Genomic DNA, 23,627 nt, shown 5'->3' with positions numbered 1-23,627 from the left:
AAACTGAATTTTTCACCAAAAAAAACGGAAATGCTAAATATTTTCAATCATATAGTTGAATTTTCAACTATAAAAGATATTTACATTTGTAACTAAAAATTTAATAGTTTCATTTTAAGTTAATAACAAATAATTTCGAATAGACAAATGAATTTCAACGAAATCGTTAAATTTTCAACCGAAACAAATTAATTATCTACCAAACGTATTAATTTTCAAACAAGAATAAAGTTTTTACTAAAAGGCATGAATTTTTAAACAAGAAAAATAGTTTTCTACCAAAAAGATGAATTTTTGACCACACAATTGAATTTTTAATGAAGTTGAATTTTCAACTAAAAAAGATATATTTTTAACCAAAACTGGAATAGTGTAATTTTCATTTTAAAAAAATAATAATTTTGAATAAAAAAAGAAGTTTCCACAAAATCGTTAAGTGTTTAGGAAACTAAATAATTTTTTAACAATAAATATGAATTTTCAAACAAAGTGAATAATTTTTTACCAAAAAAGGAATTTTCAAGCAGCAAATTTTCAGCAAATTAATTCATTTTTCAACCAAAGAAATGAATTTACCACAAAAATAAATAAATTTTTAACTATAAAAGATAAATTTTTAAGCAAAAAAAAACAGTTTAAAAAAATGTAGTTAAAATTCAGTTAAAGAAATACATTTTTTTATAAAAATACATGAATTTTCAAACAAATGAATAATTTTGTACCAAAATAGATGAATTTTTAACCACATAGTGTAATTTTTTACTAAGGTAAAAAAATTTTGAACAAAAAATAAAAAATTTCAAAGAAGAAGAATTATTTTGTACCAAAAAGACGAATTTTCAACTGGAAAACAATACATTTTTTACTCAAAAAAATGCATTTTTAGCAAAATAGTTCAATTTTCACCAACAGAGACGAACTTGTCACCAGAATAAATTAATTTTTAACTGAAAAAAATACATTTTCAAGCAAACCAAAATGTGGTTAAAATTCAATCAAACGAATACCCTTTTTTACAAAAATACATGAATTTTCAAACAAACAGATTAATTTTGTGTCGAAAAAGATGAATTTTTAACCGCAAAGTGAATTTTTAACCAAGAAAGACACATTTTGACAAAAAATAAACAATTTCAAACAAGAATAATGATATTTTACCAAAAAGATGAATTTTCAATCAGAAGACCGAAAATAGTGAAGTTTAGCAAAATAATTAAGGTTTTAGTCAAAGAAACGAATTTGGCACCAAAATCTATTTTCCAACTGAAAAATATCTATTTTCAAGCTAAAGAATAACTAATTTAAATAAAGTTGTTAAAATTCAATCAAAAAAAGGAATCTTCAATAAAAGATTATTTTTTAACCAACAGGATCAATTTTCAACCAAAAGAGACGAATTTTCATGAAAATAATTAGGTTTTAACCACATAGTTGAATTTTTAAATTTAAAATATTAGTTTTCAAACAAAAATGATAGTTTAATTTTCAGTTTAAAAAATAATTTATGATAAAAAGAGGAGTTTCAACAAATTAGTTAAGTTTTTTACGAAAACCAATCATTTTTTAAACTAAACTTTAAAGTTTTAAACAAGAAACTAATTTAACAAAAATACATAAATTTTAAAACAAAAAGATGAATTTTTAATTGAATAAGATCAATTTTTAACTAAAAATATTGATTTTCAAGCAAGAAGAATAATTTTCTACCAAAAATTAGAATTTTTAAATAGAAAACAATAAATTTTAGAACAAATTAATTTTCTGCAAAATAGTTCAATTTTTAACCAAAGAAATGAATTTGTCACCGAAACAGATCAATTTTTTTTTACTAAAAAAGTTACATTTTCGACCAAAGAGATAAATCGGCCACAATGAAATTCATTTTTAGCAAAGTAGTTTACCTCTAAAACCATTGTTTGTATTTTTTACAAAAAAAAAAGAAGTTTCCACAAATTAGTTAAATTTTCAAATAAAAAGATCAATTTATAATGAAAAAACACCAAGTTAATTCGTGTTACAAAAAGTTCATTTTTAACTGAAAAAAAATTCAACTAAATCATTTAATTTTGTACCGAAAAATCTTGAATATCTTCAACCACTAAAATAAATTCTTGAAAAATTATTCAAAGACAGTTGAATTCAACGAAAAACATTTAATTTTCGAGGAACTTTGACTGAACTTTTCTACAGAACAGTTATCGCCACCTAGCGGGAATTTCTCGATTTTGTTTCTTAAATCGAATGAATTGAAATTGAATCTAAACCGTCAAATGTCTTTGATAAAAATTACTAAAATCCAAAACAAAAATTACCTTTGGCTTCAAAATCTGACACCCTTCGGAAAAAGTGTCTAAATTTCTTTCGAAAATGTTAATTTTAGGCCAAATACATTTTGAAACTCGTACCGGAAGCTGAAGAGCCGAATAATTCCGAAGCTGATATGCCGATGTAACACGAAGAATTTAATAATGGCGCAAGCTTGAAACGTCAAAAGTGGTCTGTCACTCAATAAAAAGGAAAAATGTCGTTCGATTTAAATAATACATTCGGCTTTGAGCTGTTGAACAAAATCTACGACTCTCAGGTTACTAAGAAGGAAGATGTTCTCATCCTCTTCGTGCACTGGTATTTCATTAAAAATGGATTCAGGTGCATCGGACTCGGCGATTCGGTAAGTCTTCTAACATTTTTTTTTGTTCCGTAGAACCGGCGAAGTTTACATTCGCTGATATTATTTACAAAACCTAATTTTAGATTCGTTGTTATTTAATATGAATATGTCTAATATTGATTTTTGATTACGAGGCAAACATAACCTATACAATAATTCGTTTTTTTGCTTTAAAATGTTGTGATAACGTACCAAAAAAAAACTACGAAAATAGTACTTAACTGTTACTTAAAAACGTGAGAAAACGTATTAAGGAACATTCTTGGAATTATTATTTATGGGTGTAGAGTTTTTCGACATTTCCATTGATTTCTGAAAAGAAACGAGTCATTGTTTATGACTGGAACTATTAATGTTTAAAAGTGCAACATGTTATGCAACATTTCATATGATTGTAATTTTTTAAAATTCCTTCCGGTTTATTCTGGAATCGCTATAGCTATATGAGTGTGATAACCAGGCGTCCTGATTGTTTTATCGCTGTCCTGCTTTTCTGATTTTTTGTGTTAACTTAAAGAATCGATTAAATTTTCTGATTAAAAAAGTGTGAATCATTTGAAAGCCTTGAATATAAATCAAATTAAACTTATTCTTTAAAGTTACGTCAAAAAAAATTTTTGCAAATCCCTGTAAATCTTCTAAATCTCTTGAATTCCGTGGCTATTTAATACATTTCTTAAATATAGTGAAATTCCTTGAAGTATCTTAAAATTATTCGAAATCAGCAGCATCACTAACAATCCCTTGAAAATCAATCGAATTTCATTTATTTTCCAACTTTCACTAAAAATCCTTTAAAAATCTTTGTAACCGCTAGGAATACTTTAAAATTTTCTTTAATTTAATTTATTTTCCAAAGTTCGCTAGAAATCTTTGGAAATCCTACAAAATTCTTTGAAATTTTTGTTAAATTATAGAATAGCTGGCACCATCCTTTATTTCATGGAATTTTTTTTTCCAATATCAAAGTATTGGAACATGAAATTGAAGTCAAATTTGTAATATCTTTTTAATTAAATCTTTGAAAACGCAACAATCAATATAAAAACGTGTAAATCATTTTGAAAAACCTTGAAAATGATTTAAATTGTACTTATTCATTACAGTTATCTTAACAAAATTGTTCAAATCCCTAAAAATGTTTTATATTCCTTGAAATCCTAGAAAATTTAATAAAATGATGGTTGTGAAATTATTGAAAATACCACCTTAAAATCACTTGAAATATATGGAATCGCTCAGAATCCCCTAAAAATCAATTAAATTAATATTTTTCATTTTCCAAATTTCACTAAACAAAACTTTTAAATTCTTTGGAATACGTTAAAGTCAATTGAAAAAAGTTTAAATCATTTAAAAGCACTAGAATTGGATTTAAATTAAACTTATTCATTGATCCCTTGAAAATCCAATAAATTAAATTTTTATAATCCAAACTTTACTAGAAATCCTTTAAAATCTTTGGAAAGCGCAAAATTCAATTTTAAAAGGTTAATTCATTTGGAAGCCCTTGAATTTAATTTAAATTAAACGCATTTATTTAAATTGTATTTAAAAAAATTTTCAAACCCCTAAAAATGTTTTATATCCCTTGAAATGCTTGAAGATTTAACGAAATGATTGGATTTTGTAAAAATTTTTGAAAACTCTTGAAATTTTTGGAAAACGTAAAAATCAATTTAAAAAAGTATAAATAATTTGAAAGCCCTTCAACATAATTTAAATTAAACTTATTCATTGAAGTACTTGAGAAACCCCGTTAAAATTTCTAGAAATATTTAAAATCTCTTAAAATCCTTGGAAATCCTTTGAAAATCAATTAAATTTTATTTATTTTCCAAATTTCACTAGAATACCTTTAAATTCTTTGAAAAACTTAATTTATTTCAAAGCCTTTGAATTTAATGTAAATTAAACTTATTTATTAAAGTTGCCATTAAAAAATTGTTCAAATACCTGTAAATCTTTGAAATCCCTTATAATCCTTGGCTATTCAATAAAATCCTTGAATCTTGTGAAATTCCTTGAAATCCCATAGAAAGGCTTAAAACCTGTGTAATCGCTAAGAATCCCTTGAAAATCAATTAAATTAAATTCTTTGGAAAACGTAAAAATCAATTTAAAAAAGTATAATCTATTTGAAAGCCTTTGAATTTAATGTAAATTAAACTTATTCATTAAAGTTGTCTTTAAAAAATTGTTCAAATGCCCCTAGAACTGTTTGAAATTCCTTGAAATCCTTGAATATTTAATCAAATCTTTGAAAATCCTGCAAAGTTCTTTGAAATCCTTTGAAATTTGTTATATCTTCTGAAATCTTTGGAAAACGCAAAAAATAATTTTATGAAGTGTAAATCATTTAAAAGCCGTTGAAAATGATTTAAATTCAACTTATACAATTAAAGTTACTTGAATAAAATTATTCAAATCCCTGTAAATGGTTGAAGCCCCTTGAAATCCTTCACTATTTAATAAAATCCTTGAATCTTGTGAAATTCCTTGAAATATCTTAAAATCGCTTGAAATCTGTTGATCCGCTAAGAATTCCTTGAAAATCAATGAAAGTTATTTTTTATTTTCCAACGTTCTCTATAAATCCTTTGGAAAACGTAAAAATCAGTTTAAAAAAGTATAAATCATTTGAATGCCCTTGAATTTAATTTAAATTAAACTTATTAATGTTTAATTTTAAAAATTGTGAAAATCCCTAGAAATTTTTTTAATCCCTTGAAATCCTAAAAGATTTAATAAAATGATTGAATTTTGTGAAATTCCTTGAAAATCTTCCTTAAAATCGCTTGTAATCTTTGGAATCGCTAAGAATCCCTGAAAATCAATACAATTTCATTTATTTTCCAACATTCTTTAAAAATCCTTTAAAACCTTTGGAAAACGTGCAAATCAATTTAAAAAAGTGTAAATCATTTAAAAGCCCATCATTTAATTTAAAGATGAAGATTTAATAAATCCTCCAGTCTTGTGAAATTCCTTGAAATACTTTAAAATCGCTTGGAATCTGTGGAATTTCTGAAAAACCCTTGAAAATCAATGCAATTTCATTTATTTTTCAAAGTTCACGAGAAATCCTTTAAAGTGTTGGAAATCCTACAAAGTATTTTGAAATCCCTTGAAATCTTAGGAAATTGTAGGAATTAAATTTTTTTTAAATATATAAATAAATGAAAATTGTATGAAAGCCCTAGAACGCAATTTAGATTAAACGTATTCGATAAAATTCTCGAGAAAAAAAAAAGTTAAAAATTCTAGAAGTATCTTAAAATTCCTTAAAATATTTGGAATCGCTAGGAATACTTTGGGAACCCTACACAATTTTCTGAAGTACCTTAAAATTTTGTATATCTGTTGAAATAGTTGGAAAACGTAAAAGGCAATTTATCAAAATAAAATCATTTGAAAGCCCTTGAGTATAATTTAAATCAAATCTATTCATTAAAGTTATATATAAGAAATGGTTTAAATCCCTATAAATCTTTGAAATTCCTTAAAATTCTTGGCTATTTAATGAAATCCTTGAATTTTGTGAAATTCCTTGAAATACCTTAAAATCACTCGAAATCTGCGGAATCGCTAAGAATCCCTTGAAAATGAATTGAAGTTAATATTTATTTTAAAACGTTCACCATAAATCCTTTAAATTCTTTGGAAAATTTAAAAGTCAATTAAAAAAGTATAAATCATTTGAAAGCCTTGAGATTAATTTAAATTAAACTTATTCATTAAAGTTGTCTGTAAAAAATTGTTAAAATCCCTTGAAATCCTGAAATATTCTATAAAATCCTTGAATCTTGTGAAATTCTTTGAAATTTTACCTCATAATCGCTTCAAATCTGTGAAATCGCTAAGAATCCCTTGAAAATAAATAAAGGTTCATTTTTATTTTTCAACGTTTACTAGAAATCCTTAAACATCTTTAGAAATCCTGCGAAATTTTTGGAAATCCCTTGAAATCTTTAGAAAACGTAAAAATCAATTTAAAAAATGTTAATCATTTGAAAGTACTTTAATATAACTTAAACGTATTTATTGAAGTACTTTAAAAGCCCCATTAAAATCCCTTAAAATCCTTGGAGATTTAATCCAATCCTTCAATCCTATGAAAATCCTTAAAATGTCACCTTAAAATCGCTCGAAATCTGAAGAATCACTCGAAATCCTTTAAAATCTTTGGAAAACGTAAAAATAAATTTAAGAAAAATATAAATCAATTCAAAGCCCTTGAATTTAGTGTAAATTAAACTTAATAGTTAAATTCGTTAAAAAAATTATTAAAATCCTTTGAAATCCTTGACTATAAAATAAAATACATGAATCTTGTGATATGGATCTTGTGTTAAAAATTCGTTTTTATATCAAATATTACATTTTTCTTTAAAAATTCATCTTTTTAGGTTAAAAATCTGACTCCTTAGTTGAAATTTGGACTACTTTTTTGGTTGAAAGTTCATACTTTTAGACAAAAATCCTCTTTTTTGTTACAAATTATGTTTTTAACTAAAAATTGAACTCTTTTAACATACTTTTGATTAAAATTCAATTGCTTGGTTGAAAATTAATATTCTCGGGTTGAAAATGTACCTGTTTTGTACAAAATTCGTCTTTTTCGGTTGAAAATCCAAATATTAAGTACAAAGTTATATTGTTTGGTATTAAATGAGTGTTTTTTTTTTGATTTTTTAGTTTGGAATTTTAACTTCAATCAAATAAAATGTAGAAGAAAACTAATCTTCTTGGTTAAAAATTCATCTTTTTGTTTGAAAATTGAATAACTTCGTTAAAAATTAATTTAAAAAAAAAATTTTATTCTTGAAATACTTTCAACTCCCTTGACATTTTCTAAATGGCTAAAAAACTAAAAAAAATCATGAAATCTTTGGAAATCTGTAAAATTCTTCAAAGTCGCTCAAAATTGGTCAAAAATCCTATGGAATGCCTTAAAACCTCCTGATATGTTTAGAAATCTAAGTTAAGTAAATAAATAAATAACTCGTTCCTACTTTTTCTATTTTTTGCATCAACTTCTTTTTTTACCGACTTTTTTCATTTCCCTTAAATTTCTTTCAATCTTACTGAAATAAAAGGAATTTTCTGTGAATCAAATACTTTTGAATTCTTTTTCAAATGAAATTATTTATAAATTTACATCTAAAATGTTTTCATTCCAGTCTAAAAAGATTCTACATTTATTAAAAATATTACAAGATTAGAATGTTCTTCTTTAGATATTAATGGTCGAGGAAAATGATGTTTTGCAGCCACCTTGAAAATTGATTATTGTTATCAAATTTTTATGACTTCGAAATAAAAATATAAATCCATCTTTTAGAAAACACACGATCCTGCTGAAAAGGGCTCAGAATTGTTGCCTGAAGGGTGGAACCAGCAACCGAATTACACACTTCGATACGTACTAAACGACAAACTTTATATTCTACTGGGAACAAAATCTGAAGCAGATTTCCTTCTAAATCTTCTGGTAACTATATTCAAATATTCAGTAGTTTTTTTTAGTTAAATTCGTCATTTTTATATCGATTATAGGTATCATTTTTTGTAACTTATTATTATTTCAACTATAATTTTGGTAAAGGTTTTTTTTTTATTGAAAAGACTACTACTATACTTTTGGTTTGGAATTGATCTCGATTGGTTAAAAATTCTGTTATCTAGTTGAAAGTTTAATTATTATGTTGAAAAGGTAATTTTATTGTCAAATTTTCATATGTTTATCAAAAGTTCAACTACTTTGTTAACAATTAAATTAGATTTTATAATATAACTATTTTCATGAAAATTCTTTGTATATTAAGTTAAAAATAATTTTTTTAAACTGTCAATTAAGCTATTCATTTTTTTTTGTTTGAAGTTTTACCTTTTTTCATTTAAAAATTTAACTATTTGGTCAAAAACTTTCGTTTTTAATTGAAAGATCAACTTTTTTTCATAAAATGCGACTGTTTGGTTGAAGTATCATGATTTGTTGAGAATTCATCTTTTTATTATTTTATTTTATCATTAACTTTATTTTTTTTATTTATTATTATTAAATTTCAACTATTTAATTTTAAATAAACCGTTATGTTAAATTTTCTACTGTTTTGTAGAAAATTAAACTTTTTTTTAATAATTTATTTATTATATACAATTATTATTGTAAAAATGAGTTTTTATCTAAATCCTAAATCTATATGACAATTAATAATTAGACTTAGTTTATAATTAAAATATTTAATAATAAATTAAATTTAGTTAAAATTTTTCGTCTTTTTTACTTTAAAATTAAAAAATTTTTGTTTAAAATTCATGCATTTTGTTAAAAACTCGTCTTTTTTTTTGCAAATTTGTTCTTGTTTTTTTTTCCAAGTTATTATTTTTTTTTAGAGTTTTTATCTGAAGTTAGGAATATTTCATTTTTAATTGAAACTTTATCCTGTATATTGTATAAATTAAAAATTCAACGATTGGCTAAAATTAATCTTGTTTGTTTATTAGAAATTCAACTTCTTGATTGAAAATTCAACTATTTGATATAAAATTTATATAGTTTGATCAAAAATCGTCTTCTTGGATACGAAATTATCCTTGTTTTTGAAAGTTCAACTTTTTTATAAAAAATCTTTTCTGATTGAAAATTCGACTATTTTGTTGAAAAGTATTTTTTTTTAAATTTATTTATTTTCCAGAGTTTTTATCTGAAAATTAAGCTATTTTATTATATGGTAAAATTTGATTCTTTATAGTTTATAAGTTAAAAATTAAACCTTTTGCTAGAAAATGTATTTTTTTTTTTCAAGTTTTCTTTTTACGTAGAGAATTAATTTTGATTGTTGAAAATTCAACTATTTAATAGAAAATGTATATATTTTTATAAAAAAGTCATCTTTTTAGGGGAGGAAATTATCCTTGTTTGTTGAAAGTTTAACTTTTTGGTTTAAAATTCAATTATCTTATTATAAATTCATCTTTTCCGATTTAAAAGTTCACTATTTTCGAAAGCATCCGAATTTTTAGGTTAAAAACTTTACTCTTTTGATGAAAATTCATTCTTCGTAGCAGAAAAGTCACTTTTATTGTTTAAAAATGAACTTTTTTGACGAAAATTCACCTTTTTATAGAAAATTTGTCCTGAAAACTCAAATATTTGATTGAATTTTACTCTTTTTTGTTTGAGGATTCGACCATTTGATTGAAAATGTTAAACATTTTGTTAAAAATCTAAGTATTTTTGGAACATTGAACTGTTTTGTTAAATTGGAAATTTTTTATTGTAAATTCAACTGTTTTGTTTTTCTATATATAGAAAATTCGTCTTTTTTATAGCAAATTAAACTATTCGGTTGAAAATACTTTTGTTTTAGTTAAAGATTCAAGTTTCTTAAAATTATTTTTTATTGGTTAAATACAACTGTATTTTTTTTAAATATTAAATATTACGTTTTTCGTTGAAAATTCAACTTTTTAGGTTAAAAATTTAACTTCGTACCTGAAAGTTGAAATACTTGTTTAAAAGTTAATTTTTGGGGTTGAAAGTTTATACTTTTAGCTAGAATTCCTTAATTGTTGTTTTTACAAATTAATTTTTTTAACTGAAAATTTAACCGTTTACATACTTTTTTGTACAAAATTAGTCATTTTGGCTTAAAAATTCAAGAATTTGGTAGAAAATTCAAATATTAGATACAAAATTATACTGTTTTGTAGAAAATTAAATTTTTTCTACTTTTTTTTTTAGTTTATAACTTTAATTATTTAGTTTTAAATATTCGATACGAGAAAAATATAAACAAAAATGAATTAAGTCAAATTTGGACTAAAATCAGGTTTATTGTTAAAACTATTTATTTGAAAATTCGAGTTTTTTGGTAGAAAACTGATCTTCTTGTTTAAGAATTCATCTTTTTGTTTGAAAATTGAATAACTTCTTTAAAAATTCATTTTTTGTGTTAACATTTTTTTTTGTATCTGAAAACGTACCTATACATGTTTAGTTAAAACTTTATCTTGTATATTTGAAAAGTTGGAAAGTTCGTCTTTTTTGTGTAGAAAATTATTCTTTTTTGTTGTAATTTTACCTTTTTTGTTGATAGTTAATTTATCTCATTAAAAATTAATATTTCTTCATTGAAAAGTATATTTTTGTTTACAAATTCATGTTTTCTGACTTAAAAGTCCACTGTTTTCTAAACATTCGACTTTTTAGTTAAAAATGTATCCTTCATGGCATAAAAGTATCATATAAAATATATCTTTCTGGTTGAAAATTAATTTTTCTTGGTTGAAAATTAACTTTTTTGTGATAAATTCAACTATTTTTTTTTTAGAAGATTCGTCTTTTTTCTAGGAAATTAAACTATTTGGTTAAAAATGTATGTATTTTTTTGAAAATTCGTATTTCTTGGGCAGACAATCAAGTTTTTGGTTAGAAATTATTTTTATTGGTTAAATACAACTATATTTTATTTTAAATACAAAATTTTTTATATCAAATATCACATTTTTCTTTAAAAAGTCATCTTTTTCGTTTAAAAATTTAATTGCTTAGTTGAAATTTGGACTACTTTTTTTTGTTGAAAGTTCATACCTTTAGACAAAAATCCTCTTTTTTGTTACAAATTATGTTTTTAACTAAAAATTGAACTCTTTTAACATACTTTTGATTAAAATTCAATTGCTTGGTTGAAAAATAACTTTTTTTGTTGAAAATTATTATTCTCGGGATGAAATTTTTTTTGCATTTTTAGTTTAGAACTTTAACTATTTAGTTTGAAAAAATTCGAAACGAGAGAAATATAAGCTAAAAGTTAATAAATAAAATTTTGAAAATTCTTGTTTAAAAATTCATTTTTTGTTTGAAAATTGAATAACCTCGTTAAAAATTAATTTTTTTGTTAATTTTTTTTAATCTGCCAAAGTACCTATACATGTTTGGTCAAACATTATCCTGTATATTTGATAAGTTGTGAATTCGTCTTTTTTGACAGAACGTTAATGTTGCAAAAGTTGGGAATTCGTCTTTTTTGATAGAAAATGAATCTTGCTTGTTGTAAATTCAACTATTAGTTATAAAATTTAACTTTTTGGTAGAAAATTCTTATATTTTGATGAAAATTCGTCTTTTTTGAGCAGAAAATTATTTTTGTTTGTTCAAATTTCACCTTTTTTATTGATAGTTCAACTATCTGATTAAAAATTAATATTTCTTCATTGAAAATGATATTTTTGTTTACAAATTCATGTTTTCTAACTTAAAAGTCCACTGTTTTCTAATTATTCGACTTTTTAGTAAAAAAATGTATCTTTTATGGTGAAAAGTCATCTTTCTTGGCTAAAAATGAACTTTTTTAGCGAAAATTAAACTTCTTCTAAAAAATGGATCTTTTTGTCTTCACAATTCAAATATTTGATCGAATTTCAATCTTTTTTTTTGTTAGAAAATTTGACCAATTGATCGAAAATGCTAAACTGTTTTGTTAAAAATCGAAATAGTTTTCGAAAATTGAACTATTTTGTTAAATTAAAAATGTTTGATTGAAAATTCATCCTTCATGGTAGAAAAGTCATCCTTCTGGTTGAAAATCAATTTTTCTCGATTGAACATTAACTTTTTTGTAAAAAATGCACCTGTTTCTTTATATAAAATTCATCTTTTTATAGAAAATTAAACTATTTGGTTAAAAATATATGGATTTTGCTGAAAATTCGTCTTTTTTGGCAGCCAATCAATTTTTTGGTTAAAAATTCGTTTTTATATCAAATATTACATTTTTCTTTAAAAATTCATCTTTTTAGGTTAAAAACTGATTCCTTAGTTGAAATTTGGACTACTTTTTTAAAAATTACTTTTTTTGGTTGAAAGTTCATACTTTTAACGAAAAATCCTTTTTTTTGTTACAAATTATTTGTTTTTAACTAAAAATTTAACTCTTTTAACTTACTTTTGATTAAAATTCAATTGTTTGGTGGAAGATTTATCCATTTTGTACAAAATTCGTCTTTTTTCGGTCAAAAATCCAAATATTAAGTACGAAGTTATACTGTTTGGTAGTAAATGAGTTTTTTTAAAAATTTTTTAGTTTCGCATCTTAACTTCAATCAAGTAAAATTTAGAAGAAAACTAATCTTCTTGGTTAAAAATTCATCTTTTTGTTTGAAAATTGAATAACTTTTAATTATTCTTGTTTGTTGAAATGTCAATTTTTTTATTGTTAGTTCAACTTTTTCCTTAAAAATTAATATATCTTGATTGAAAATTGTATTTTTGTTTAAAAATTCATCTTTTCTGATTTCAAAATCCACTGTTTTCTAAAGCATTCGACTTTTTTTAGCTTAAAAAATGTACTTCTTTAGTTAAAAATGCATTTTTCATGGTACAAAAGTCATCTTTCTTGTTCAAAATTCAAATATTTAATTGAAAATGATGATTGAATTTTACCTTTTTTTTGTTTTATTGATTAAAAATGTTAAACTATTTTCTTAAAACTCTTAAGTCTTTTTGGACAATTGAACTATATCGTAAAATTGAAAATTTTGTATTGTAAATTCATCTTTTATGGTAAAAAAAGTCATCTTTCCAGTTAAAAATTAATTTTTCTCGATTGAAAATTAACTTCTTTGTGAAAAATTAAAATCTTTTGAAAAAACTTCGTCTCTTTTGCTGAAAAATTCATCTATTTGTTTCTTAATGCAACTGTTCGTTTGAAAATTAATTTTTGGTGTTGCAAATTTGTCTTTTTGTTTAGAAAATGCATCTCTTTGGATACAAAATCTTTTTCCATTGAAAAGTAAAGTATATATTTTTTTTTTCTTGTAAATGCAATAAATTTTGACTCACGATCTTCGGAATTCCAAATGTTCCGTATCGAATTCAATATGTTATCTAAATTAATTTGATTTTTAAAAAATCCCAAAATTAGTAACGTAGTTTCAGAATGCTTTTAATGTTTAGTAGACGAATTTTATTTTGTTTATAGAGAGTGGAAGGTCACGAAGCATCGAGCATTCAATTTCCGATTGAAGCAACTGTAATGGATCTTCATGGCCCTTTGCAAACATTGATCCCGACATATCAGACAGTTTTAGGCTCTGTTGAAAAAGATCTTCTCTCGCCAATTCACAGCAGCACAGCAGAAATTTCGACTCAAACATCTCAATCAGCAAATCCTGATAGGCAAAGACTTGCCGATATTTTGACGGTAGGACCGCCGCAACGTCCTGTGCCTACATTGCCACCTTGGTAAATATCGTATCGATTTACTTGAGCCTTTCGAAAATAAAAGCCTAAAAATTCAACCTAATTATTTTCAGAATAATTGCAGGCCTCGAACTCATCACACTATTCAACACTATTTTTGAGTTGTTACAATATTTGGCTACTATAACGAAAAAAAAACACACTGATTACACTATTCCTTTAATTTTCCTTGAAAAATATTTTTGTACTTTTTCGTTGATTGAATTTTTAAAGAAAAAAGAATAAATTTCTACCAAAGGAAAGTTGCATTTTCACCCAAATAATTACATTTACAAGCAAATATTTGAATTCGAAAAAAAAAGAATTCAAAAAATTAGTTCAACTTTCCACCAAGTAGTTTATCTTTTTATCAAGAAAATTGTTTTATTTTAAATTAAAAAAAAGTTGAAATGAACCAAAAAGGACGAACTGCTGAACAAAATAATTTAGTTAAATTTACAACCGAAAAAAATGAATTTTCAACACCGGAGATTAATTTCCCACTTAAAAAGATGAATTAGCAATCAAATACATAATATTTTTTTACGAAATAATTCAATTTTTATACAAGGAGATTAATTTTTTACCGGAAAAGACGTATTTGTAAAAAAATGTAAATAGTTTGAAGTCCAAATTTTATTTGATTAATTTATATTTCTCTCGTTTCTCATTTTTTAAACTAACTAATTAAAGTTCTAAACTCAACCTTTTCCATCCTAAAAAAAAATCCGTTTTCAATCAAAAATATAATATTGATATTTCACCTGAAAAAAATTTTATTTGATATAAGAAAGTCGAAATCTACCAAAAAAAACGAATTTTCTAAAAAAAGTAGTTGAATTTTCAACAACAAAATTCAATTTTGAACCAAAACAGATTAATTTTTCTATCCAAAAGTTGCATTTTTTTTCAAAAAAAAGTGAATGTTCTACAGCAAAAGATGAATTTTTAAACCAGAAATATGAAGGCTTCAAAAATTAGTTTAATTTGGAATTTAACAAATTTTTAATTTGCAACAAAACAGTGTCATTTTCAACTTTCCAGCAAGAAGTTTATGTTTTAATCAGGAAAATGTTTTCATTTTAAATCTAAAAAAAGTGGAAGTGAACCAAAATAACGAATTTCTAACAAAATAATTTCATTTTTAAGCAAAAAGATGAGCTTTCTACAAAATCGTTCAATTTTCAAAGAAATAGTTAAATTTACAATCGAAAAGATTACTTTTTAACACCAAAGATTAATTTTCTATTAAAAAAAAGATGAATTATTAATCAAATACATCAATTTTCTACAAGAAAAGACGAATTTGTAAGAAAGTGTAAATAGTTTAAAATCCAAATTTTATTTAATTAATGTTTAGCTTATTTATTGATTAGTTAAATATAATCACTTAAAAGTTTTTTTTGTTTATTATTTTAATTTAAATAATAATATTTTCTTTTAATTGTAAATGAAATTTTTTTAATAAACTAAAAATTATATTAATATAAAAAAGTATTATGTCTAATTTAAGTAATAAATTTTTAATTTATTTAAGAGTATATTAATTATTCTATTACTGATTATAAATTTTTCGTTTATATTTTTTTTACTAACTAGTTGAAGTTCTAAACTAAACAAATTTTTTTTTAAATCTTATTTTCTTCAAAATAGTTTAATTTTGTCCCTAATATTTGAGTTTTCTACCAGATTGTTAAAGTTATAAGTAAAAGAGACGAATTTTGAACAAAGTAGTTCAATTTTCAACCCGAAAATATTCATTTTCAACAAAAAACTTAATTTTTAAAAAAGGTGATTGAAATTTTATCAAAAGATTTAAATTTATTAAGTTAAAAAAAATTACTTTTTGACCAAAAAAAAACATGATTTTCAGCTAAAAGTGTGAAACTTCAAAAAACAAAAAATATCTTTTAAAAGTAGACAAATTTCAATGGAGTTAAATCTTTAACCTAAAAAGATGAATTTTCAAAGAAAAATATAATATTCGATGTTTAAAAAAAAGTAATTTAATTTAAAATAAAATATTTTAATTAACGAATATAAAGGAATTTTAAAAACTGGAATTCTGAACTAAAACAGAATTATTTTTAACCAAATAGTTGAACTTTTAACCAAAATCTTGATTTTGCACAAAAAAATACGACTTTTCCAACAAAATACACATATTTTTAACAATAGTTTAATTTTCTATAAAAAATGTGAATTTTCTAAAAAAATTGCATTTATAACCAAAAAGAAAAATTTTCTAGCGTGATAAATAAATTTTTAAACCAAAATAGATGAAGGCTCAACAAAGTAGTTAAAATTCGAAAAAAAATTTGTTGGTAAAGGAAAAAAATTGATCTCATTACAATCGAAGAATATAAACAAATTAAAAAAACTGGAATTTTTAACCAAAAACTTTATTTTCTACCAAAAAGAAAAATTCTCAAAAAAATACATCAATTTTTAACCAAAGAGTTTAATTATCAATGAAAGAGGAATTTTCTAAAAAAAATAGTTGAATTTTCAACAAAAGAAATTTAATTTTCATCCATAACAAATTATTTTTTTATCAAAAAGTTGCCATTATAACAAAAATGGTGAAATTTGTACAATGAGAAATGAATGAAAAAATGAAAAAAAAAACATAAATTCTTAACAATAGTTTAATTTTCTATAAAAGATGCGAATTTTCTAAAAAAAAAAGTTGCCTCTTTAACAAAAAAGGTGAATTTTTACAGTGAGAGCTGAATTTATAAACCAAAATAGATGAAGGCTTAACAAAGTAGTTGGAATTTTGAAAACAATTGATTAGTTAAGAAAAAAAATTTCAGAGTGCTGATTTTTTAAAACTAAAAGACGAATTAAGTTCAAAATATTTGTATTTTCAATGCACGAATATTAATTTTCAACCGAGTAATTGAACTTTCAACAAAATACTTAAATTCTCAGTTAAAAAATGATTTTTCACAAAAAAAAATAAATTTGCAACTAAAATAATGAAACTTAAATTAAAAAGTAATAACTTATAATTAATAATAATAATAATAATAATAATAACTTTCAACCGAGGAGTTACATTTTGATCCAAAAAATATGAATTTTCAACAAAAAATAAAATATTTGATGTTTTAAAAAAGAAATTCAATTGAAAATAAAATACAGTTATAATTAAACAATATAATCGAAACGAAAAAACTTGAACCGTGAACTACGACAGAATTATTTTCAACCAAATAGTTGAATTGTTAACAAAAAAATTTTATTTTCATCCAAAACAGATTAATTTTTTATCAAAAAGTTTCCATTATAACAAAAAAGGTGAATTTTGAAAAAAAAATTGTTAGTCAATGAAGAAAATAAATCTCAGTCAAAATGATAAATTTGTATGCCAAAAAACGAATTTTATACAAAACAGTTGAATTTTCAGTAGAAGAATATTCATTTTCAACCGTGTAATTAAATTTTCAACAAAATAGTGAAATTCTCAGTTAGAAAAAATGATTTTTTAACGAGCAAAAAATTAATTTTCAACTAAAATAATGAACCTTGAATTTAAAAAAAACTTATAAATAAATAATACAGCTTTCAACCAAGGAGTTCAATTTTCAACCAAAAAAGATGAATTTTCAACAAAAAATATAATATTTGATGTTTCAAAAAAAAGGAATTTAATTTAAAATAAGATGCAGTTGTCATTAACCAATATAAATGAATTTAAAAAACTTGAACCCTCAGCTACAACAGAATTATTTATTTTCAACCAAATAGTTGAATTTGTAACCAAAAACTTGATTTTCTACCAAAAAATATGATTATATGTATGAATATATATATAAAAATATGAAATCAGTTTAATTTTCTAAAAAAATAGGAATTTTCTAAAAAAAAAAGAGTTGAATTTTCAACAAAAATATGTAATTTTTCACCAGAACAGATTAATTTTTTATTAAAAAGTTGCGTTTATAAAAAAAATGTAAATTTTTTAAAGTCAGAATTTATAAACCAAAAAAGATGAGGGCTCAACAAAGCAATTGAATTTTGAAAAAAAATTTGTTAGTCAATGAAGAAAATAAATTTCAGTCACAATCCTACATTTTTTTTCAATCCAAGAATATTCATTTCCAACAAAAAGGTTAATTTTCTACCGAGTAATTAAATTTTCAAATAAATAGCTTAATTTAAAGTAAAAAAATAATTTTTTACAAAAAAAAAACGAATTTTCAAGTAAAATTATTAACCAAAAAACTTAACTTTTAACTAATTGAAATATAATAGTTGATATTTCACCAGAAAATTTTTAATTTGAAATAAAACATTTTAATTTAACAAATAAATCTATCTTCTACCAAAACAGACGAATTTTCTCAAAAAAGTAGTTGAATTTTCAATAAAAAAATTTAATTTTCAACCAAAACAGATTAATTTTTTAATCAAAAATATGAAGGCTCAAGAAATTAGTTTAATTTTAAATTTAACCGATTTTTAATTTTATAACAAAACAGTGTCATTTTCAGCAAAAAATGGACTTTTTAACAAAATTGTTAAATTTTCAACGAAATAATTTAACTTTGAAACCGAGTGATAGAATTTCTGACCAAAAAATTAATTCTTTACCAAAAATTTAATTGTTAACTTTTCAGCCGAAAGGAATTATCGTTTAACCATGAAAATTTCTATAATTGGTAGACTACAGGATACGATTTCTGACACTACTTTGACACTATTTTTAAAATTTATGACACTATTTACATTATTTTTTATCTCTAATGTTAGTCCGAGGCTTGTCATTGTTTCACAAAACGACCCGTTTCATTTTGAATAAAAAAGGTAAAGGAAATTTCCATTATTCAAAAGCAGATAAAATTTTATTCTTAAATATTTACTCAACAGGCTCAAAGTAAAATCGGTGCGACTTTTTTTTTCTTTTCTCAAATATATAATATATTACGATATTTGCAGATGTCTCGCGATGTAGATGGCAATATAGAATTATAGATTGTGATGATTTTTGGCCTTTCACCATAGGATTCAGATTCGGTTGGAAGAAATTATTCAAAAGTAACCATTTTTTCCTATAGAAGTCTAATCCTCAATTTCAGTTTTATTATTTTTTTCAAACAAATTTTTATTGTTTGTTTGAAAATTTCATTATTATGCTGAAATTTTAACAATTTTGTTTAAATCCTTTTTGGTTAAAGAATCGTCTTTTTTGGTTGAAAATTCAACTTCTTTTTGATGAATATTCATAATTTTAGGTTGAAAATTCCACTGTTTACTGGAAATCTCGTCGTTTTGGCTTGAAAATTTTATTATTTGGCTGCAAATTATTTTTTTTTTATAGAATATTCATATTTTCGGGTTGAAAATTAAACAGTTTTTTGGAAGAAATTCCTTTTTTGGCTTGAAGATTAAACATTTTGGTAGAAAATTAAATTATTTGGTTGAAAATGAACTTTTTTTATTGAATGTTTATAATTTTGGTTTAAGTATTCAACTGTTTTGTGGAAAATTCGTATTTTTGGCTTGAAAATTCAACAATTTGCGTTTTAAAAATTCAACTATTTTTTTTAGAAAATGTGTTTTTTTGCCTTGAGAACTTGACGATTCTATGGAAAATTAAACTATTTGGTTAAAAATGAAAGTTTTTCGTTCAATATTAATAATTTGGAATTGAAATCATAACTGCTTTGTAGCAAATTCGTATTTTTGCTTGAAAATTCAACTATTTTTTTTAGAAAGATTGTCTTTTTAGCTTGAAAATTTAACAATTTCGTAGAAAACACAATTATTTGTTTGAAAAGTAACAGTTATAATTTCGGGGTAGAAATTAAACTGTTTTGTAACAAATTCGTCTGTTTGGTTTTAAAATTCAGCGATTTGAATGACTTTTTTTCTTTTTTGATTGACAAATCTACCTTGATTTAAGATTGGTCCCTTTCTTCGAAAATTGATCTATTTGTTTGAAATCACGTTATTTTTGAAAATTCAAATTTTCTTATTAAAAATTAAGCCTTTTTTTAAAAAAGAATGATCTTTTTCTTTAAAAACTTAACACTTCGGTAGAAAATTTAACTATTTCGTTGAAAATGAATTTTTTTCATGGAATTTTAATAATTTTGTGCTGAACATTCAACTGTTTTGTAGAAAATTCGCCTTTTTTGCTTGAAAAATTACAAATTTGATAAACAATTCAACTAAATGCTTTGAAAATGATCTTTTTTTTAATTGAAAATTCACTTTTTCAGGTTGAAAATTCTATCTTTTTCAAAAAATGCGTATTTTGTTTAAAAATGCAACAATGCAGTAGAAAAATCATTTTTTCGACTTAAAAATTCAACTTTTCTTTTAAAAAATTTGTCTTTTTGGCTTGAAAATTTAACAATATGGTAGAGAATTCAATTATTTTCTTGAAAAGTAACTATTTTTATCCAAAATTTATAATTTCAGGGTAAAAATTAAACTGTTTCGTAAGAAATTCGTCTGTTTGATTTCAAAATTTAGCAATGTTTGAGAATGGCACTATTTGTTTGAAAATTATCTTTTTTAATTGAAAATTCATATTTTTGGGTTGAAAATTAATCGCTTAAAATTTTCTTTGGTGTAGAAATTCATTGAAAATTCATAATTTTGGGTTAAAAATTTAACTTTTTTGTTTAAAATTCGTCTTTTTTGCTTTAAAATTTAACAATTTGCTAGAAAATTCAACTATTTGATTGAAAATTTACTTTTTTCGTTGAATATGGATAATTTTGGGTTGAAGATTCAACTGTTTTGTAGAAAATTTGTGTTTTTGGCTTGAAGATTCAACAATTTGGAGAACTTTTTTTTCTTTCTAGGGTGAAAAATCTTCCTTTTTTTGAAAATTTAACTGTTGTTTAGAAATTTTTATTTATTTTTTTTCAAAAGTCACATTTTTGTTTTGAAAATTAATCTGTTTCATAGAAAATGCGAAAATTTTAAGAGATAAGAGGGTTTAGAAGGTCTGACAAGATTAAAAAAATAATGATTGTCCTTTTGCTCGTGTCCAATTTTTTTATAATTTTTTATTTTCAAAAATAAACTTAAGGAAAAAATTTAAAAAGTGTTTTTAACACATCAAACGATTTCCTAAAATTTCGGAAAAGAGTTCAGAAGATTTTGAAGCAAAATGTTTCAATTTGGTAAGTCTACAAAATAAAAACAAATACAAAATTGAGTTCATCTAAGAAATATTCAGCAGAATTAAAGAGATTCAAAATTAATTTTAGACTTTAAAATATTTCGAAAGTTTGAGAAAAATTCGAGTCAGTAAAAAATATTTTCTGGAATTTGAGGCGTTTTAAATAGATTATAACTATTTGAAAACTGGGAAACATTTTCGAAAGTTTAACAAATATTTCTTGATTCCTTCCCAACTTCTAAAATTCCTAAGCATTTTTTAAAAAGACTTGAATTTTTCATAATATTTGGTGAAATCCTGTAACATAAAAAAAATTCTTTAAAATCTTCTAGGTTTTTTTCTGACATGTCTGAAATATTCAAAAGTCTTTTTTTTTAATCTTCTCAAGAATGTCACGAAAATTATATTTATATAAATTTAAAAACAAACTAATAATACTTATTTTCTTTTCCTCAATTCTCATAATTTAATTTCAACATGGATTTATCGAAACACTTCGAAAAATAATTTTTGAATAATTTGAGTGTTGCGAAAGTTAAAAAATATCCGTTAATGGTCTTTATTTAAGAGTGACAATACAAATGTTAAAATATTTTAGCTTCGTTACAAAGTCTATTTGATTTAAAAAATGTTACATTTAAGAGTTCTTTATTCAATAAAATTGTAATAGAAAACAAAATTTTATGATTTATTATATTGTAAAACGGCACTATAAAAAAGTTAGTTCTTCATCACTATATTTAAAAGTGTTGAAGATCCGGGACTAATACAAAATAACGAAAAAATGTATAGCAAAACCACAAATTAGCGAAAAAAATTGCCAAAAATGCAAATTAACCAATTTTAAAATTGCCGAAATTAGAGATCACCGAAATTAATTAATAAGTTATTAATTAGTGGCTAATTAAATTGTTTCCCTTATTTTATAATTTCATAAATAGCTCATAAATTAATAATCAATTAACTATGTTCAGCAGTTCTAAATTTGGAGAATTGAAATATTTGTGGAAATTTAATAATTCATTTATTTTATAAGTCGGTCTCGAAGTCGGTGAATTTTAGTTTCGGATATTTTTAAATTCGGAATTTCATTTTCTGTCAGTTAAAAATTTTGTCGTTATGTGAAATTTGATAATTCGTTAATTATATATATTTTCGGCAATTTTTTTCATTAATTTGTATATTCGTTATTTATTCTTTTATTATTTTTTATATGTTCTGAATATCCGTGCAATTTGTTTGAATTCTGTCAATTATGCCGCTTTTTCTTATATTAAAAAAAATAATAAGTAGGTACATAAGTCTCATTTACTAACAGACTCTAGAATATGAAGAAAAAATTATTTTAAAGGGGTTTTCATATTTATTTTGTAATTTTTATGCATTTTTCCTATGGTTTACTTTAATTTTAACTAATTTTTAAAGGTGTTTACATATTTATTTTGTAATTTGTATGCATTTTTCCTATGGCTTCCTATGGTTTACTTTAATTTGAACTAATTTTTAAAGGTGTTTACATATTTATTTTGTAATTTGTATGCATTTTTCCTATGGCTTCCTATGGTTTACATTAATTTGAACTAATTTAAGTTTTTTTCAATTACTTCTCCAATCAGATTAACGTATTCTTTTTTTTCAATGGATAATTAATATTTAATATTTACTTTTCCGGGTAAATAGGAAATAAAGAACGAACTTTTTTTATTAATCTTTTTAAGGAACCCAGATAATGATCTTAGGGGAATCGGCAGATCAGATTTAGATCCTCTCGCACCAGGTGGAGGAGGAATGCTATTCGATCCGTTTGGCCCACGTCCTGGAGGACATCCTCTGAGACCTGGTGGAACTGGAGGCTTGGGAGTTCCTGGAAGACTTCCTTCGTATGTTTTTAAATTATTAAATATTAATAGATTAATAAAAATTGACCAAAATTTTGCTTTTCTCGCCCAACTACGAAAAATTCGCTGCAATATCGAAATGTTTGTCATTTTTTAGAGGATCGGTGCCTCCGGGAGCTAGATTTGATCCTTTCGGCCCACCTGATATTCTTCGACCCAGACCACCTTCAGGAAGACCAGACAATGATCATCTTCCTCCCCCAGGTTACGACGACATGTTCATGTAAATCAGAATCTTTCCGTTATCTATGTTACAAAAAAAGGAACCTTACTGTTTTTACCAATTTGTACTTTCTCATTGCTAAATAAATGAAACCTTATTCTTGAGAAGCATTTTTAAATCTCTATATTATACATGGTGGATCTTCAAGTTGAAATATTTGCTTAAATTCTTAGCAGGGTAGTCGCTGGACCGGACATTTTTTTGGACTGAAATTTCATGAATTTTCTGAAAAAAATTTCCCCAAGTGCGATTTCAACAGTTTTTTTTTTTAATAATTAAAGTGCAGTTTTGAAGATTTAAATAATTAAATATCAAAAGCGTTTGAAGTTGAAAATTTTGGATTGTGAATCATTTTCCAAAGCTTTTCGAGTCTGTAATTAACCTGGAATCTCACTAACGGGTGGAATAAATGTCTAAACTTTGAGAATCCATGGTTCAAAGAT

The 23,627-nt window shown here is 23.5% G+C and overlaps 1 protein-coding gene across 1 annotated transcript; it reads left to right on the top strand.

Annotated features, from left to right (window-relative positions):
* Positions 1–2,308: 2,308 nt before the first annotated feature.
* LOC117168245 (proteasome inhibitor PI31 subunit) lies at positions 2,309–23,277 on the top strand. The gene is made up of 5 exons (XM_033353737.1): positions 2,309–2,671; positions 8,016–8,165; positions 13,660–13,922; positions 22,782–22,943; positions 23,059–23,277. The coding sequence occupies exons 1-5, from the start codon at positions 2,522–2,524 to the stop codon at positions 23,186–23,188; spliced, it is 855 nt and encodes a 284-aa protein (XP_033209628.1). The 5' UTR covers positions 2,309–2,521; the 3' UTR covers positions 23,189–23,277.
* Positions 23,278–23,627: the final 350 nt, after the last annotated feature.

The sequence above is a fragment of the Belonocnema kinseyi genome, chromosome 2, assembly GCF_010883055.1.
Source record: "Belonocnema kinseyi isolate 2016_QV_RU_SX_M_011 chromosome 2, B_treatae_v1, whole genome shotgun sequence".
Lineage (NCBI taxonomy): Eukaryota > Metazoa > Arthropoda > Insecta > Hymenoptera > Cynipidae > Belonocnema > Belonocnema kinseyi.
The sequence above is the reverse complement of the archived record's forward strand: the minus strand, read 5'-3'. Positions and strand labels throughout refer to the sequence as shown.

What these genes read in the sequence shown, in the direction of transcription:
- LOC117168245 (XM_033353737.1), top strand. Translation starts at nt 2,522, where the DNA reads ATGTCGTTCGATTTAAATAATACATTCGGCTTTGAGCTGTTGAACAAA. An exon ending in GCATCGGACTCGGCGATTCG is followed by an intron (nt 2,672 to 8,015) that starts GTAAGTCTTCTA and finishes TCCATCTTTTAG; the next exon opens with AAAACACACGATCCTGCTGA. An exon ending in ATTTCCTTCTAAATCTTCTG is followed by an intron (nt 8,166 to 13,659) that starts GTAACTATATTC and finishes TTTTGTTTATAG; the next exon opens with AGAGTGGAAGGTCACGAAGC.